At 28.3% G+C, this 17,021-nt stretch overlaps 2 protein-coding genes across 3 annotated transcripts; one reads left to right on the plus strand and one right to left on the minus strand.

Annotated features, from left to right (window-relative positions):
• Positions 1 to 341: 341 nt before the first annotated feature.
• LOC122717951 lies at positions 342 to 5,870 on the plus strand. Its single transcript, XM_043942526.1, has 5 exons — positions 342 to 948; positions 2,010 to 3,566; positions 3,689 to 4,223; positions 4,293 to 4,986; positions 5,063 to 5,870. Exons 1-5 carry the CDS (start codon positions 946 to 948, stop codon positions 5,163 to 5,165), a joined length of 2,892 nt encoding a protein of 963 aa, XP_043798461.1. The 5' UTR covers positions 342 to 945; the 3' UTR covers positions 5,166 to 5,870.
• A 2,808-nt stretch (positions 5,871 to 8,678) lies between these two features.
• LOC122717983 (ATP-binding cassette sub-family C member 4-like) lies at positions 8,679 to 16,507 on the minus strand. 2 transcript variants are annotated; one of them, XM_043942586.1, is made up of 17 exons: positions 16,486 to 16,507; positions 16,093 to 16,169; positions 15,305 to 15,415; positions 14,665 to 15,052; positions 14,150 to 14,281; positions 13,873 to 14,064; positions 13,542 to 13,724; positions 12,798 to 13,310; positions 12,297 to 12,602; positions 11,960 to 12,166; positions 11,386 to 11,887; positions 11,068 to 11,298; positions 10,732 to 10,968; positions 10,390 to 10,652; positions 9,864 to 10,303; positions 9,662 to 9,791; positions 8,679 to 9,217 (listed from the first exon to the last, which is right to left on the minus strand). In XM_043942586.1, the coding sequence occupies exons 2-17, from the start codon at positions 16,164 to 16,166 to the stop codon at positions 9,002 to 9,004; spliced, it is 4,125 nt and encodes a 1,374-aa protein (XP_043798521.1). In that variant the 5' UTR covers positions 16,167 to 16,169; positions 16,486 to 16,507; the 3' UTR covers positions 8,679 to 9,001. The 2 variants fall into 2 exon arrangements, with proteins under 2 accessions (XP_043798521.1, XP_043798520.1); XM_043942585.1 differs by having other exon boundaries at positions 8,680 to 9,217; positions 13,416 to 13,724; positions 16,486 to 16,506.
• Positions 16,508 to 17,021: the final 514 nt, after the last annotated feature.

Raw genomic sequence — 17,021 nt, forward strand, 5'->3', positions numbered from 1 at the left:
CGCAACGATATTATCCCCATTTAACCTTCAAACTAATAAGTAGGCTATGAAATATGAAGTTTCATTTAAAAACATACCGTTTAAAAAAAGAGAAAATATATGAAGAAAAATTATGATATTTTCATGTATCATATTAATTCGATAAATAAAGAAAATTCAAATATTAAGATTTAAGTTTTATTATATATATTTATTAATATATTGATCATTTATCATTTTTTATTTATATCCTTTTTTTCTTAAATTTTCAGACTTTTAAAATTTTATTCCACATATCTAAATGAAGTAATACTTAAAACAATAATTTATAAATCTTAGCTATTTTAGAAAGAATTTTCTTAAATAAATTCGAGATCATCATTAAACAAATATTTTTGCCATACATCCAGGTGTCAATATTGATAATTACGTCACTGCAGTATGTAGCGAGTTTTAGGGCGTTAAAACGGAGAGGAAAGGACCGAACGGCGATCGATGCATTGAGGCGCCAGGCCCATGAGCTCAGCCCCGTTTCGTTTCATCACCCTCACCCCGGTATAGCTTGCAACGAGGCTGCCCTCCGGGCTTTCCTCTACTGTGCAGTTGCGCATCAACCTTTTCACAGTGTAGATCTGCATTCGGTCACTGGACTTTTCGTTTGGTACAAACGTTGTTTCCTTTTTGCTCATTTTTTGTTTGTGATATATTATACAATTCGTTGTATATATTTTGAAAAAAGAATCATGTTACATTTTATTTTTTTATATGGAATTCTCGATTTGATATATTATTTGTAGTGATATCAATTAATAGTGTCATAAATATGTCGGTTATCATTATCGTCGAAATTACAAATTTCGACGTGCTTGAACCATTTTTCGAGCACACAATCCGTTAAATATAAAACAATTCAGTGTCATCGATTCAGACTTACTATTGTGATGTTCGTTTCACTGACAGACGATTATGGTAAATAATTCACATATTATTACAAAGATTAGAAAAAAACATTTTGAAAAATACATTCTTTATGTATGTTGAAAAATTTAGCACCGATTCGAAATAAATCTATATTTTCTTAGTCTTATCCAATAATTATAATTTTTTTACATGAATAAATTATTTATAAGTGATTAGTAGTTTTTATATTATTTTTATATCGTTTATATTAAATTTCTTTTATTTTTTCTTTATTAATTTTGCTGCAGATTTACTTAATTTTTGCAATATGAAATGACTAGATATATTTTATTAAGTTACATCTTGTAGAATGATTCCTGCAGATAAATACGGAAGTCAAATGAATATCAAAGATTTGAAATCTCTTTGAAACATGAGATTTAATACGATATATTCCAATGAATTTTTATATGATATACATGTATATCGTACAAAAAAAGAACAAAGAATTTATCTTCATTTGTTTAATATATATGTATTATAAGTAATAAATATTTAAATTGAGACTGTATAAAATCATAAAATTATAAAAATGACTATACTAGAAATGAAAAACTTTCACCGCGCGCGTGCGTATGAAGTGTTTTTTATTGTGTAAATATACAAAGGATAAGAGGGATAACCAAGTACTATCTCGAAAATTGAAACGCATTGTTTGCTGGTACACTTTGGGCCTTTATGCAATGTAGTCCAAGTATTTGATTTAACTTGTTCACCTACTTCGGTAAATGGCTCTTTTCCCCTTTTTACAAGACACTATCATGTGATAGAATTTCTCATTACTTTATAAAGTGACTTTATAAAATAGGTTAAACATGGATATGAAAAAATAGAAAATTAATAATTCATATAATTAATATGTTATATATGATAATAAAAAATAAAAAAAAACAATATTTTAATTATTTATTTCATATGTTTGATATTGTAAAATAAATAATTTTAACAGAATGGAGAGGAGAAAAATTTTTGGGGAGTAGAAAGAAAAAAATTTCAAAAAGTTAAAGGGCATTACAAATAAAAAAATAATTTCCTTTATATTATAAAGAACCATCAATCTTTGTTTACAGGAGATAGCTGATGCTGGTGGTGGTTATAAACGATTTCGTATAACTATTCTAGTTCTGTATATATTTCTATTTGGATGGATAGACTGCGTGACAGCTGGCGATTGCGGTCTGGCCGAATTAACTTGCCGGGATGGGCATTGTGTACCGATTGACGCGTATTGCAATGGACGAGATGATTGCGGAGATAATAGTGACGAACCAGCAATGTGTACACCTTGTAACCGTACGTATCACGGACATGAAGGACGTACATACAAATTGGATCTTCCGAGACCTGCCGAGGAACGTCTGCCATTCCTTTGTCATTTAACATTTACTGCTGCTGGTCAGGGATACGGTGAATTAGTACAACTTTTGTGGGATGCTTTCAGCGTAGGCAGAATAGATCCGAACACTGATAGTTTTATCACAAATTGCCCAGAAGGATCGTTGCAATTGGCAGAATTGGGTAGACATTTTACTGGTGGTTCTTGGTGTGGAGTGGGAGAAGGAAAAGCTTCTTACTATAGCGAAACCAGTACCGTCACGGCATCCATACGATTGTTTCATGCACCTTCCACTGTACCATTTGAGTTTCGTTTAAGATATAGATTTGTGTCACGAAATGAAGCTGTTGCTAGATTAGGCAAGCCCGAACTTCCAATTGAAAGAGGTTCTCCGGTGCCTGGTACTTACTGCTCTAGGAACTTTTATGAATGCCACTTAAAACAATGTAGACTGCAAAGTCCAAATTATCCTGGGGAATATCCAAGAAATGCAAGCTGCTCGATAAATATAAGACAGAAAGAGGTGCCTACTTGTAAGCATGCTATGATTTCAGTGAGATCGACACCGACTGGTCCAGTTGGAATAACCACAGCTAATAGTACTTTAAGCGTATGGCAAGATTGTCCTCTGGAAAAAGATCATCTTATCTTTCGTGATGGTGTCAGACCGGAAGATGCGATTTTATTGATTTATTGTGGAGGACCTTTACCAAGGATCACTGCCAGAGGTCCAACAATGCAAGTGGAATTTCGAAGTTCTCCAATAGCCATTCCTCTTGGCGCTTCTGCTTTGAGACTTGAACTAGAAATTCAAGTGATTTATGTTGACTCTGATGGGCTTGATTATGCGAAAGGCTCACAGGGTTGCCATTTTTTTGTAAATGGTACTAACAAAAGAAGCGGTATATTAAGAGCACCACTTCATGCACTGCCACCAAATTCCAGTTGTACTTGGAATATTAAAGGATCTGTCGGAGACAGAGTATGGATTTATTTTTCTTCATACTCGCAACGAGACTTAACAGGTAGTGTCGAGAACAATGCCAGTTCTCAATCTGATGTATCTTGTGCGATAAAATTGATATTTTGGGATGGTACTTCAACTACTGGACTTCCAATGGCTACTCTTTGCGACGACACACCTAAATTATGTGCACACGCAGCTTTGAGAAATGTCACTAGAAGTACGAGACCATGCACACAAGATGAAAGTTATATTACAGTTGCGCCATCTTTAACGTTACGTATGGAAACATTGTTGGGTACTGCACTTCATACGGTTAACTTTAATGTAAGCTAATAATATTATAATAATATTATAATGATATTATAATCTTATTTTTTTATTGAAATGTTATTGTTTGTTGTTATTATGTTATTATTAAAGTATTAAAATATTATGATATTGTATAGGCACAATACGAATTTATCTCTACCATTCAAGTTGGTGAACCCTGGGGAGATGGAGTTTGCAGTAGAGTTTGGCGAAAAGTTCGAAGCGGTGATGTGATATCCCCCCGTGACGTTCGTCTCTTTGGAAGAGGAGGATCTTCAAAATTAGATTGCAGATATCGTATAGAAGCTGGTGCTGATGAAAGGGTGCGATTGACCTTGCACAATGTCAGTTTAGGCGAATCCACCACATGTACAAGTGAACCAGATCCTCATACTGGCCGACCACGTTGTGTTCAGGAAATAGGTTCTAGAGAAGCTCGTTTAGTTTTATACGAAGCCCCATGGCGAGATGTAAAGCTTCCAAGAGCTTGTTTATGTGATAATACATCGCATCTTCCATTGACGCACATTTCTTCGAGCAGAGCTTTGGAGATCACGTTTTTGATTGATCAACAAGCTCCGCATGAAGACTTCGAAACTCTCTTTTTTTACGCCAGCTTCGAACTTGTCCGATCACCCGAATGTCCGAGAAAGCAAAGGGTACGCGGAGAAGGTGATTATTATTACTACTAAATTTTTAATATTTTTACAAATTCTTATGTATAAGAAATCATTTTTATAGGCGGTGAATTACGATTTGTGACTCCACCATTATCGAGACCAGATATTTATTGCGATGGATTACCATGGTTGGTAGAAGCGCGCGAAAATAGATCCCTTTTCGTTTTAACTTGGGGCTGGTTCCTTCCTCTCGAACCATCACCGGTATCGGAAATGAGCGAACAAACTAAATGCCCGACTACCAATAGAATTCTTCTTTATTCTGGTTGGCCACCGAAACTATTAAAAGTAGTGTGTCCTGCAGAACCAGGCGCGAGAGAGTTTACAGTTCATGTTTTCTCCGAGGAATGGTTAGGAGGTACTGGAGAAGGTAAATGGCCAGGTCCGCCACGACCTCCTGCTTTTTTGCTCGACTTTGTTGCAAGAGAATCCGGTCAGGCTGCAGCCTCCTGGCTCGAAATTTCAAAAAGTAGAGCTGCATTGCGTAGGCAGTTACGATTGCCTGAAAGAGGAATAGAGAACGAGACGTCAACTCATGGTGACTGCCCTCATAAATGTCCTGAATTAAGCGCTTGCATCGCGGCAAGTCTTTGGTGTGATGGAAGACCTCATTGTCCATCTGGACATGACGAAGCGAATTGTGGTAATGGTGCGAAATTGCTTGGACTACTTCCTTCAGAAATGTGGCTCGTATTAGCTGGTGTCGCTGGAATTATCGCTGCCTTTGCGTGCTTCTTTATTATACTGATTAGCAGGTATGTTCACAAAAGATATTGTATGTTACAAATTGATTATTTCTTTTTTTTATATATATAATTAATTTTACTGTAGGTCAAGAGCACGTACAAAAAGACTTCATTATAAGGGTACAAAAAAAAGCAATAGACCGAGACGAGCCCCAACAGAGGAAACATTACTTGGAGCAGCATCCTGACAACAACAACCCGGTTTCGTGGAATATATCCACGTGGACCGGGAAACAACCGTTTAGCAATATTTCTCTGCGCTTTACCGTCCACTAACTTAACACTATCCCCAAGCATTAAATTCAAATTCAAGTATTTTTCTTTCTAGCATTTATCTTTATGCGTATATTATTGCGTTATTTAATTTTTTATATATATATATTTTAAAATCTTCCAGTTGTTTTTAATTATAATTGTTATATACTTGTTGATTTATTCGTTTTATATATGATTATACATACGTGATATATATTTTATCAGGATATAAATAATGCAATAGAGAGGGACACAAAACATAATCATATACTGTTTTTTTCAAAAACTTTTGAATAATATTATAAACATCATTTTGTTATACAGGCAGTTAGAGTGATAGCAATATCAATATTCTTATTCATGCAATATGAGTGTATGATAGAAAAAAGTGAATAATAATACTCATTATTGCAGAAACTGCATTATGAAAACTCGATTTCCGAAATATATGAAAAAGTATAGCAAAGTATACTTACATATAACTCGTTACGTTATGACTGTATAAGTTTATTTAGTAACACGATGTTTTATAAACACAAGAGATAGTAAATGCAATTAATATAATAATAATATAATATACAAAAATAAATCTATAATTTAAAAGATATCACACATATTGCTCAAAAGATATTGTAACTGCCAAAAAAAAAATATTAATTTAATTTTGATTAGCTGGTATAATACATTTTAGTAGCAATAGAAAAAAAAAAATAATAGAAGAAATATTCTGAATGCAGAAAAATAACTTTTTTATATTTTAATGTAGGAAAACAAGTAAAATTTTTAAAAAATACAAAATTAAAATTGATTACATATTTACTCTTACATCTAACAACAACAATGCCAAAAATTGATTTTAACACGTTCAGTATCTATATTTTTCTTGAGGCTTTTAAAGATATTTTTATGACTTTTGCTCTCAGATATTTAATTATATATTTTAAATAAATTATATTGGAAATAAAAAAAGAATTGTAAAAGATAAAAAATGTTATTTATAACTCGAAAGCTTATTAAATTTGCTGGAAAAGCTATCGATGTTAATAATATTAATATATTATTCATACTATTTTTCATTTGGTAAATACAAAAATACTACAAAAATACTATACTTAAGGGAACAATTGTAGATAAAGTTCCAGCGCACAAGAAATTATGAAAAAAGAAAGAAAATAAGAAGAAAAAATTAGCTGAGATTTATAGTACAATATTATATAACAGTGTTATTCTAACTTGCTTATGTGATTAATTTTCGATTTTAATACGAGACTTAATTAAAAATTATATTTATCTTTAGTATTTATCTTTTCATTGTCTTATCTTTTATTTCGTATTTATATATATTTATAATTTATATATAGTATTAATTAACTTATAATGATAGAAAAAACTAATAGAATATATTCTTATTAACCAAAAAAAAAAGAAAAAAAAAACAGGTAACGAAGTAGATAAAGTATAGAAGATAGAAAAAAATTAGAAGATATTTCTGCAAATATTCTAAAAAGATGATCATTCATAAAATCGCTGTTATACAATATTTAGTACTATAGTTTATAGATGCACTTACAAAAACATAGCTGTGACACAAAATGTTGGAAGATATTGATAATATAATTTACGATTATAAAGCACTTGATAATGTTAAAATGTTGTTATTAAAATATAGTTGTTGTTACAAAGAACAACTGATACATATTATTTGTACGAAAGAGAAAGAAACTTTCGCCTATTAGATTATTTCTAATTAGACGATTTGTACTCAAGTATTGAGTCATTGTATTGAATATTTTAAACGAAAATTTAATCTCAGTTGCGAACAATAATTCAAAAGAATAAATCAAACATAGTTTTTAATTTAATTAAGTATGAGATAGGTTATAATAAATAAAAATTGAGAGAAAGAGAGAGAGAGAGAGAGAGAGAAAGAGAGAGAGAGAGAGAGAGAGAAAGAGAGAGAGAGTAAAATATAATTAAGTTTCATTGTAAGGACTGAAAGTAAGATAGACGCTAGATACAGTCATTAAAAATAACGAAAAAAATAAAGAAAATAAAATGTATGATAAATGCTATTCGGAAATGAATATTAATGTATTATGTATTTAGTCTTTAGAAAACGTACATACAAATTAGAAATGAAGTATCTAATATTTGAGATCTATCACATTATACATAATGAATTCCTTTCAAAATTAATTTTTTTCATTATTTAAATAATCAGGACATTTTTAAAGATAAAGTTTTTATAAATACTTCACAATAAAAAAAATATTTTTATTGTAAATCATACTTCCTATAAATCTAAGAAAGTATGATCTTAACAAGTGAGGAATTTCGAAATTGTGAAATAGATTCAATATAAAAGATAAACTTCCGTGCTTATAATAATATTTGTATAAGAATGTATATACCATGGTTCGTTTAAAATATTTCCAATTCTGATATCTGATAATATTTCATTTTATTAAAAATAAAAAATAGACTATTTTAGATTTTAAATATTTTCTTGTTGAATTAAAAAAAATAAATTATTCGATAATATATAATTACACGTTTCATATTTATGTTGAAAATATGTTATTGTATATATATGTAAATTAACATAATTTTATTCTGTAAATTCTGTTTTTATTGTTTCATATAAATAACTTCGAAATTTATATAGGTTATGTTAATTTTATATTTGGATATTTGAATTGGATAAATTGATTTATACAGGCCATGTAGCTCAATATAAGTAGTGAGTATTAGAAAAAACTTTTTTGGGAATTCAATAATAAATTGTTTTCCCTTTAAATTATTCTAATCTAAATAAACAATTTAGAGTTTTGAGAGAAATACGTTTTATGAAGAGAGAAAAAAACTACTTGTTCTAGATTCTACTTTAGTAACGAATTTACTTAAAAAGGAAAAAAATTCAAATTAAATAAGATTTATATGCAGAATTAAATTTAAGACTTATATCCAGATTGTGTACGTATTCGTTTAAAACATATTTATAGAATAAAAAAAAAAACACAAGTTGGTCTATTATTAAGAGATCTACTTTTGAAAATAGAGTATAGAACTTATTGCCTTTTACAATGTAAGAGCGACATGATATCGTTCATAATCTCGTTTAGAACTAAAAAGAGACATTATCAATATTACACTTTTAATCACAGGAATAGATGCCAAAATATATGTAGAAAAAATAATAACTTTATCAATCAATATATTCTAAAATTTTTTTTGTTTTATTTTTCTCATTATTTTAGTTATTAAATTTTTTTTAGAAAAAAAAACGTGTACGTAATTTCTTGCTACAAGTTTTATCATTTTTTCAAAAAAAAAATATAATTAAAATACATTAAAATAGAAGAAGATATAAAATGATTGTAAAGCGTTAAAATTTTCCTTCTTCATAAAAATTTATTTTATCATATCCATAAATTTATATTTTACACAACTAAATTTTTTTTATTTTAAACTTTTTTTGAATCATTAATTCTTTCATGATACAGCTACAATTCATAAATAGTTATTCGTATGACAAAGTTAATGTGTTGACAAGCAAATATTAGGAATATAGGTTTGAAGGTTGTAGATAGAATTTTTAATTTTTTTTCAAATACTCGTTTGTATTGATACTTTCAATTTTAATAAATGCAAAAAATTTATAACCGTTTTTTTAAATTTTACTACTAATTTACCTTCAGATTATTAATCATATTGTTAAACACAAAATTAATATTCCGTTTATCACATTTTTCTAATTTTAAAACTAATATTAAAGAGAGCTCTGCGCGATTATATCATTTGTGACATTATCTTCCGCAGGGCATGTTTGTATAACGTCCAAACTTGTTCTTTTAGTTTTTTTCAGATACGCATTTTCCGCCTGATCACGAAGAGATTGCGCCATAAATACGCCTGTATTGTTAATCATTTGCGAGAAAATTCCATTTGGATTATCTCGTAATAATTCGTATGGACAACCGAATTCCTATTTCAATACAAAAACTTTATATAATATATAATATATACACATTTATATTTTAGAAATGAATTTCTTTTCTGATTATTATTATTATTACATATATATATTTTATTTGCTTTCTAAAGATGGAAATATTTACGATTAATATTGATAACAATATAATATGCAATATCACATACAATAATTCATAATGAAAATCGGCTATCTTTTGAAACGCAATAATTTTTCTATAATTGGAACAAACGATTTGAATCTTTTTTTACAGGTTAGAAGAGCTAGTTTACTAAATAATGTATAAAAAAAAAATAGCTATTGGTCAGAAAAAAAATATAAAAATTTTTGATCTATAAAAAAATTTTAAATATGCTTTTTATAAATGTAAATAAATTATTGCATGCGCAAAATTAATAATAAATTATTTATAATAATAAATATAAAATTAAATCATACCGCTATTTTACCAGAGTCCATCACTATAATTCTGTCACTGTCAATAATAGTATTTATTCGGTGAGCAATCGTAATAACAGTACAGTTTACAAATTTCACTCTTATAGTTTTTTGAATTAGTTCATCCGTGCTAAAAAAAATTGTTTTTAAATATATATATATTTTTAATAAACATAAAAGTTAGAAAAGTAATTCAAATTACTAATTGTCAATATTAGCTGTAGCTTCATCCAAAACTAATAATCGATTGTTCTTTAAAATTGCTCGAGCCAAGCATATCAATTGTTTTTGTCCAATACTCAAATTATTCCCTCCGTGCATTAATGTTTGATCCAATTTAAGATCATTTAATTCAACTTCTCGAAGAGTATTCCACAATAGCACGTCATCAAAGTTTTTAAACGGATCCAAATTGTAGCGTAATGTTTCAGAAAACAAAAATGGTTCCTGGGGAATAATAGATATTCGTGAGCGTAATTCGTGCAAGCCTAACGTTCTGGTATCTCTTCCATCAATTTTAATCTCTCCTTGCAAACATTCGTCGAATAACCGAAAAAGTGCTGATATTATGGATGATTTCCCTGCACCAGTTCTACCTACAATGCCAACTTTCCAGCCTGCTTCTATGGTCACGTTTAGATTCTATATAAAAAACGAAGATGTTCTATTAATAATTTTCTACAAAATATTCAATAATTTTTGCACAATTATTATTTTTGTTTCATTACTTTTAATACAGGAGCTTCGTTTTGGTCATATTTCATGTAAACATTCTTCAAAATCAATTGACCATTCTCTGGCCAATTTATTGGAGGAGGATCATTACTTGTCCATGAGGCTTCTTTTGGCAAATTGGTATATTGTACAATTCTTTCTACAGACGTCAACTGAGATATCGTTTCGCCCAATTGTTTCAATCCGTATTGCAAACAACCGATTATAATTAATGATTGAGATATGGCTATACCAACATTACCTCCAAGAGTATTATCTAGTATTATCACCACCATTAGAAAAAACATTGAAAAAAAAATATATATGCATCAAGTATGTTTGAAAATAAAGGATACCTGTTTCTATTGAAATAAAGGAAAAACAAACACACGCGATAAACATACACGTGACGAAATCTATGAATAAACCGAAAGCTATGGGAACAACTAATATGATATACCATACACCGGTGTGCACATCTTGCAAATGATCGAATTGTTTTTGTAATAATTCTATAACGTTTGATCCACTGCTTCTGATAGTGGACAATCCACTTAATGTAGCATTCACGTGAGAAAACACTGGACTTTTTGCTGTAAGTTTAACCCTCTTAAAATGAATTTTTATTAAAAAATTTTTATTACAAAAAAAATATCATTTCTTTTAAGTTTTTCTTGCCACGGTATACTTGCCTACACCCTCAAGACGTTTAACACCATTGGCAGTTCGAAGATACGAGATCCTTACAAAGTAAAAGATAGTAACAAGTATTGCTATTGGAATAACCATCCAATAATTCATTATCATTACGATAATAAGGATACCTATTATCACTAAAAATATTTGTATGCTTTCCAACATCACTCTTGGTAATACTTCATCCACAACACCCAAATCCTTGGAAAATCTATTTACAATTCTACCTATGGAAATCGAATAATAAAATTATTAATAATTAAACAATATAAAACTTGCGCGATGTAAAAAGATATTTTAAGAATGATATTTACCGGAAGCGTTATAATGAAAAAAATTCATCGTTGTTTGCAATATGTTGTGAAACATGGAATTGTGAAGATTTTTACTAGCGTTCGCGCAGACTTTGATGAAGAACATATTCCTTACGAATACTGTTACAATGCATATAATGATGCAAAATGTATATACATATATTGCGTCAATAGTAGTTATGAGTCCGTACTTATCCAAACTGAACACATTTGATAAAAAGGTATCGTTCAATATGTAAGAAGAATATTGATTTTTCGATAGACGAGTATTATTCGCCAAAGCCATTCTTATAGATTCGATATTTGTCCAGTAGGAAACCCAATAATCATTTCCATTGACTGTTACTTGAGCTACGAGAGTGATAAATATTAAAGCAACTATCGTACAACAAGAGCCGCCATATCGGAAGTATTGTCTCAAGATTTTACTAGAAGAATGGTTAGTTGTCATTATTTCATCATTATCTGGTGCTAATTCTTCGTTTTCATAATTATACGAATTCTAAAAATGATTTATATTGAAAAAATTAAAAGAATTAACCTTCAATGTTGCGAAAATATAGGTTATGATTACCATGCTACTAGTAGTAGACTTTATAGAAGATAATCTGCGGATAATTGTCTTGCTAGATTTCCTTTTTGTAGAGGTATTTTTAAAAGATTCGACATTTTCGTTTTGTATTTTAATCTCTGCAGATGATTTAATTACGTTCATCATATCTATGAAATTTTCATTCGATCTGAATAAATCCTCGTAAGTTCCATACATTGCTATAGAGCCCTTAGAGAATACGAAAGAGTATTAGCTTGTTTTAAAAAAAGTTTCTTGGAAGAATTTAAAAAATCTTTTGCATTTTGAAATATAAAATTGCACATTTATCTTTAATCCTTAATAATTAAATTCAATTTACTTTATCCAATACTGCAATTTTGTCTGCCTCTTTAATAAACTGTAATTGATGAGTGCATAAAATTCTTGTCTTTCCTTGAAGATAATTTTTAATACATCTATAAAAAAGATGTTTAGCCACACGCGAATCCACTGCGCTCAGAGGATCGTCGAATAAATATATATCAGCTTTTTTGTAAACAGCCCGTGCTAAATTTACTCGTGCCTTTTGTCCTCCGGATAAAGAAGATCCACCTTCTCCTACATTGCTCATGTCACCATAAGGAAGTTGTTGAAAATCTTTCGTCAAAGCACAAACTTTCGTTACCTGCATCCAATTTTTTTTTACTTAGTTTAAAATTTTTTAATTAGTTTAAAATTAACTTAATAACGTTTAAAAAGAAAAAAGAAATTAAAAACTATCTGAAATGTATATATAAAATAATCATATATACATATATCAGTTACCACTTGGTTGCCCAATCATCTAATATATTATTAAAAATTTTTCAATAAAACTTACAGCAATGTATCTATCTTTATCATAAGGTTGTCCAAAAAGGATATTATCTCTGACAGTTCCAGAAAATAGCCAAGCTTCTTGACTTGCATAAGAGATCTTCAATGGAATATTGTTGTCATATCCATTGTACTCTTCAAATGGCTTACAATGAAACGTCAACTTTCCAGCTCCAAGAGGGAGTTCTTTCAAAAGAAGGTGTAAAATCGAAGATTTACCTGAGCCCACTGGACCCACTATACAACACAGTTCTCCACCTTGAATCTTCATAGATATGTTGCACAAAGTTGGTGGCAGTTGGTTAGGAATCCAATTTGCTGACACACGTTCCATTATTATTGTAACTGGCAACTGTTCCTCTTCTTCAACATTGTTCAAATTTATATTTTGTTCTTTATTTGTAATTTTAATAATTTCCACGTTTTCTTTCAATAAATTACTTTTTTTGTTGAATTTTAAGACTTCGTTTTGATGTGATCTCTTCTCGCTTGGGTATTCGTCAAGCAATAAAAATTTCTAAAAAAAAAAGAACAAGTTTTCCTTTTTAGTTTAAAAAAGAAAGGTACGCGATTATATTAAAATAAATAAATAAATGGATTTTTGCAATTAAATTTGAACAACCTCTAATCTTTTAATGGACACCAAAGTTTCTCCGATTAACAAAAGAGCTTGTGGAAACATTAAGGTGGTAGTTAATTGAAGCATCTCGAAATAACAGGCCAACATAAATGTCAATTCTACCCTTACTTGATTTCCCATTAGAACAAACGATGTGAGAGTTGAAAACAGAACTACACGATTTGAAAAGACAACAAGAGCCAGATATACTGCACGAATACATGTTGAATTTTGTATATTTTGGATTTCGGTGGAGCGTATAGCTTTCACGATTTTTTCAAACGGTTTCTCCCAAGCGTACATTTTGATCACCTAATAACAAAAGATATATTATCATTCCTATAAATATATATATATATATATATAGAATACAAAAATAGAAAGATTAACTTAATTTAAATATTAATATATGTATTCATATATTTGTATGAATTTTACTACTTCTGTGCTGTTTCATTACCTGTATACCATTTATAAATTCGTTCATAAGTTGCATTCTTTTGTCAATTAATTTAGCAGTAATATTTCTGTATTGATGAGTTAATGGGGAGAATACGGTATATGTTGGAACAGTTAATAACAAAAGGATTGCTATACCGATTATACTTGGAATTCCCACCGCATGCCACAATATTACAAAAATTATGACAAACTAAAAAAACGAATTGGGATCAGAGTTAGAGGAAAATATAAATAATTTAAAATTTTGATTATAACGAGTGGAAAATTAAAATTACTTGGATAGGGGTGATCCAAATATAATTTAAATAATAGCATATCTCGTCGAATCGTCTGACATCGTTGCTGAGGAGATTTATCACTTGGCCGGAACTAATATGAGTCAAGGCTCCTTTACTAAGTCTTAATATCTACAAATGAATAATTTGTCATAAATTTAAAAACTTAAAAAAAAAGAAACCTTAAATATTATCTTAAACACAACTTAAAGAATGAGATAACGATAATTACAAACTATGACTCTTTTATGGAAATTAGATCCATGCAAAGTGCATTAGTTGACGAAGTAATAAAGTTATTATTGCAACATTAACTGTACTGTGTACGTATACTTTCATATGTATATGTTATCACATGTTAAATATTGAAGGACTTTTATAATTATCGAATATATCATTCTTACTTGAAATTTGCTTATAATACTTTTTTAATAAATATTTTATTTGTTGGAAAAATATTCTAGAAAAATAATATTATGAATTTTTGAAATCAATAAAAAACTATTAATTCATACTTTTCTATAAATTAACGAAGAACAAGCGATTCGTATTCTCATGCCAATTTGTTGAGTTAATAAATCCACATGATGCGAGATACACACAATCACCATTATAGACAATAATAAATAGCAGATATAAGTTACAACTTCTAATTTCTCCATCCTCTTAGCATTTTCATCGATTTTAAAATAACTGATGATCCACGATACCAATATAGGATTAATTACCATCAAGATTAAATATTGAATGGACAATAATAAACCTGTATACAAGTATTTTTTCCAAAAAATACGAAATATAACTTTCATTAAACTGGGAGAATCGTTACTTTTGTTTAAGTATTCATCGTGATGCATTTCTTTTTGTTTTTGTTCCCATTTTTGAACTTCTTGATTCCAGCATCTATAACAAGTAGAGAAAAATGCTTTTTTTTTTGTAAGAATAAAAAAAAAATGAAAAAAAATAAAATTGGAAATAGAATTATACGTATTTTTATTATAAGTATTATTATCTGAATATCAAAGTTTTTATCAAACTTTTATCAAAGTTTTTAAAATGGATTTTGAAATTTTTGAAACTCATGCTAATAAAATGCTAATTATATGTTTAAAGATAAGTAATACGACACATTTTAGATATTGTTGCAATACTTACTTTTGTAATCGATCTGTAATCATTTTAGATTCATCTTGTCTTAAAGGATGATATAAGTCTGATAATGTGAGTCCTCTCTTAGTGCCATATATAAATACATCTTTTATCCATCTGAAATATTATTTGTATAAAATAAATATTGTAATTAATGTTATTTAAATAATTTTGCAATTTAATGATTTCTTCATATTCTTAACAGATGTTTTTTTTTAAAACTTTATTTAATGACTTAAGAGGAGCTTGAAAAATATATATATATTATATTAAATAAATATTATCATGATTATTAGCTTAGCAGATACAAATTTTTTACAAATTTAAATATGACATTTTTGTAATCATTTTGTTATAATATATACATAATGGGAAAACAAAAAATTAAACAATAAATAAAATGAAATAAAATCTAAAAATTAAATTCAATTCAAATTCAAATTTTTTTTTATTTTTACTTTCGATTGAAATGCATTTAAAATTATTTTTTTCTTGACACATAATAACATAAAAATTAAAAAAAGTTTCATATACATTCAATTCATATACATCAAAAAGAAATAGATCGATTGTTTTCTTTCATTTTATTTCAAAATCACTAAATTAATATTTTCTTCAAATATCTTTATGTAATTTTAATTATTTAATTATCTTTTAACGATAAAATAAAATTTTTGAGAAACTAAAATTAAGTAGTAAAAAAAAGGGAAAAGATAGTAAATTAAATAAAATAAAAAAAAGAATATTAAATTGCAGAATTACATTATTTACAGAATGATATAAAATATTATTACCCAAAAAATAATCGACTAATTGGATTTGCAGTTTCTTGCGGACATCGTTTAGTGTACGAAAATTTAGTTTCCATTTTCTGTTTCAATAAATATATTTAATATATCCACCGAGCGAATTCTTAACCAACTAACGTTTATAGTATTTTCACTTATATACTTATAATAACTGATAAATCGTGAATAATGAATATTTCAAAAATAAAGAACCTTGAAAAATCATGAACTTGCATATTCTATACATAAAAATTGTTTTGAATTTGCAATAAACAAAATTATATAATAATTTTATAATATATCATAGTATTTTTATCATAAGAATATAAAATTTATTTTAAATTTAATATTTTTATGCTATGAAATTTGTAATATACTTTTATAAATTGATTTGTATACTTGCGCGTATTTTGACCAATCAGCAACATTTTTTTTTGAATACGCAAGCGCGCACAGATATTAACTTAAAAAATTCGATAGAAAGATAAGAAAAAGAAGAGATAAATAGAAAGCGCATTTTTTATCTGTCATACTTTGCCCACGTTTTGTTAGCGAAATTTATTAATAGTATTCGTGCCGAATAGATACTGATATAATTAGATAAAATATAGTAGTAGAATTAAATAAAAATTATTACATAATATAATATAAAAATTAAGTGGACAAACATTCATATGCTCGTACGCATATCCATCTAGTGACAATTATAAAAAAGAGGAGAGGAAGGGAATATTAGTGCTATATATATATATATATATATTACCTTATTCAGTTTCTTGTCGCACATGATTCATGTATCAAATAGAAAATCTTCGTATTAAATTATATTGAAATGCAAGTTGATTTGTATTGGTATTGCATTCTTTAATAATATATTTTAATAATATATTTCTTATTAAAATACTTTTTTTTTCATCATCTTCAAGTTTGTAAAA

Source organism: Apis laboriosa, unplaced genomic scaffold, assembly GCF_014066325.1.
Source record: "Apis laboriosa isolate Shangri-la unplaced genomic scaffold, ASM1406632v1 scaffold5_cov152, whole genome shotgun sequence".
Lineage (NCBI taxonomy): Eukaryota > Metazoa > Arthropoda > Insecta > Hymenoptera > Apidae > Apis > Apis laboriosa.

Bases quoted from the DNA above. Each gene is read 5' to 3' on its own strand.
- LOC122717951 (XM_043942526.1), top strand. The intron at 4,224-4,292 runs GTGATTATTATT...TCATTTTTATAG, and splicing joins GCAAAGGGTACGCGGAGAAG to GCGGTGAATTACGATTTGTG. The intron at 4,987-5,062 runs GTATGTTCACAA...ATTTTACTGTAG, and splicing joins TTTATTATACTGATTAGCAG to GTCAAGAGCACGTACAAAAA.
- LOC122717983 (XM_043942585.1), bottom strand. From the start codon at position 16,166: ATGGAAACTAAATTTTCGTACACTAAACGATGTCCGCAAGAAACTGCA. The intron at 14,282-14,664 runs GTATGAATTAAT...ATTCATTTGTAG, and splicing joins CTTCGTTAATTTATAGAAAA to ATATTAAGACTTAGTAAAGG. The intron at 9,218-9,661 runs GTATGATTTAAT...GTATTGAAATAG, and splicing joins TGGACTCTGGTAAAATAGCG to GAATTCGGTTGTCCATACGA.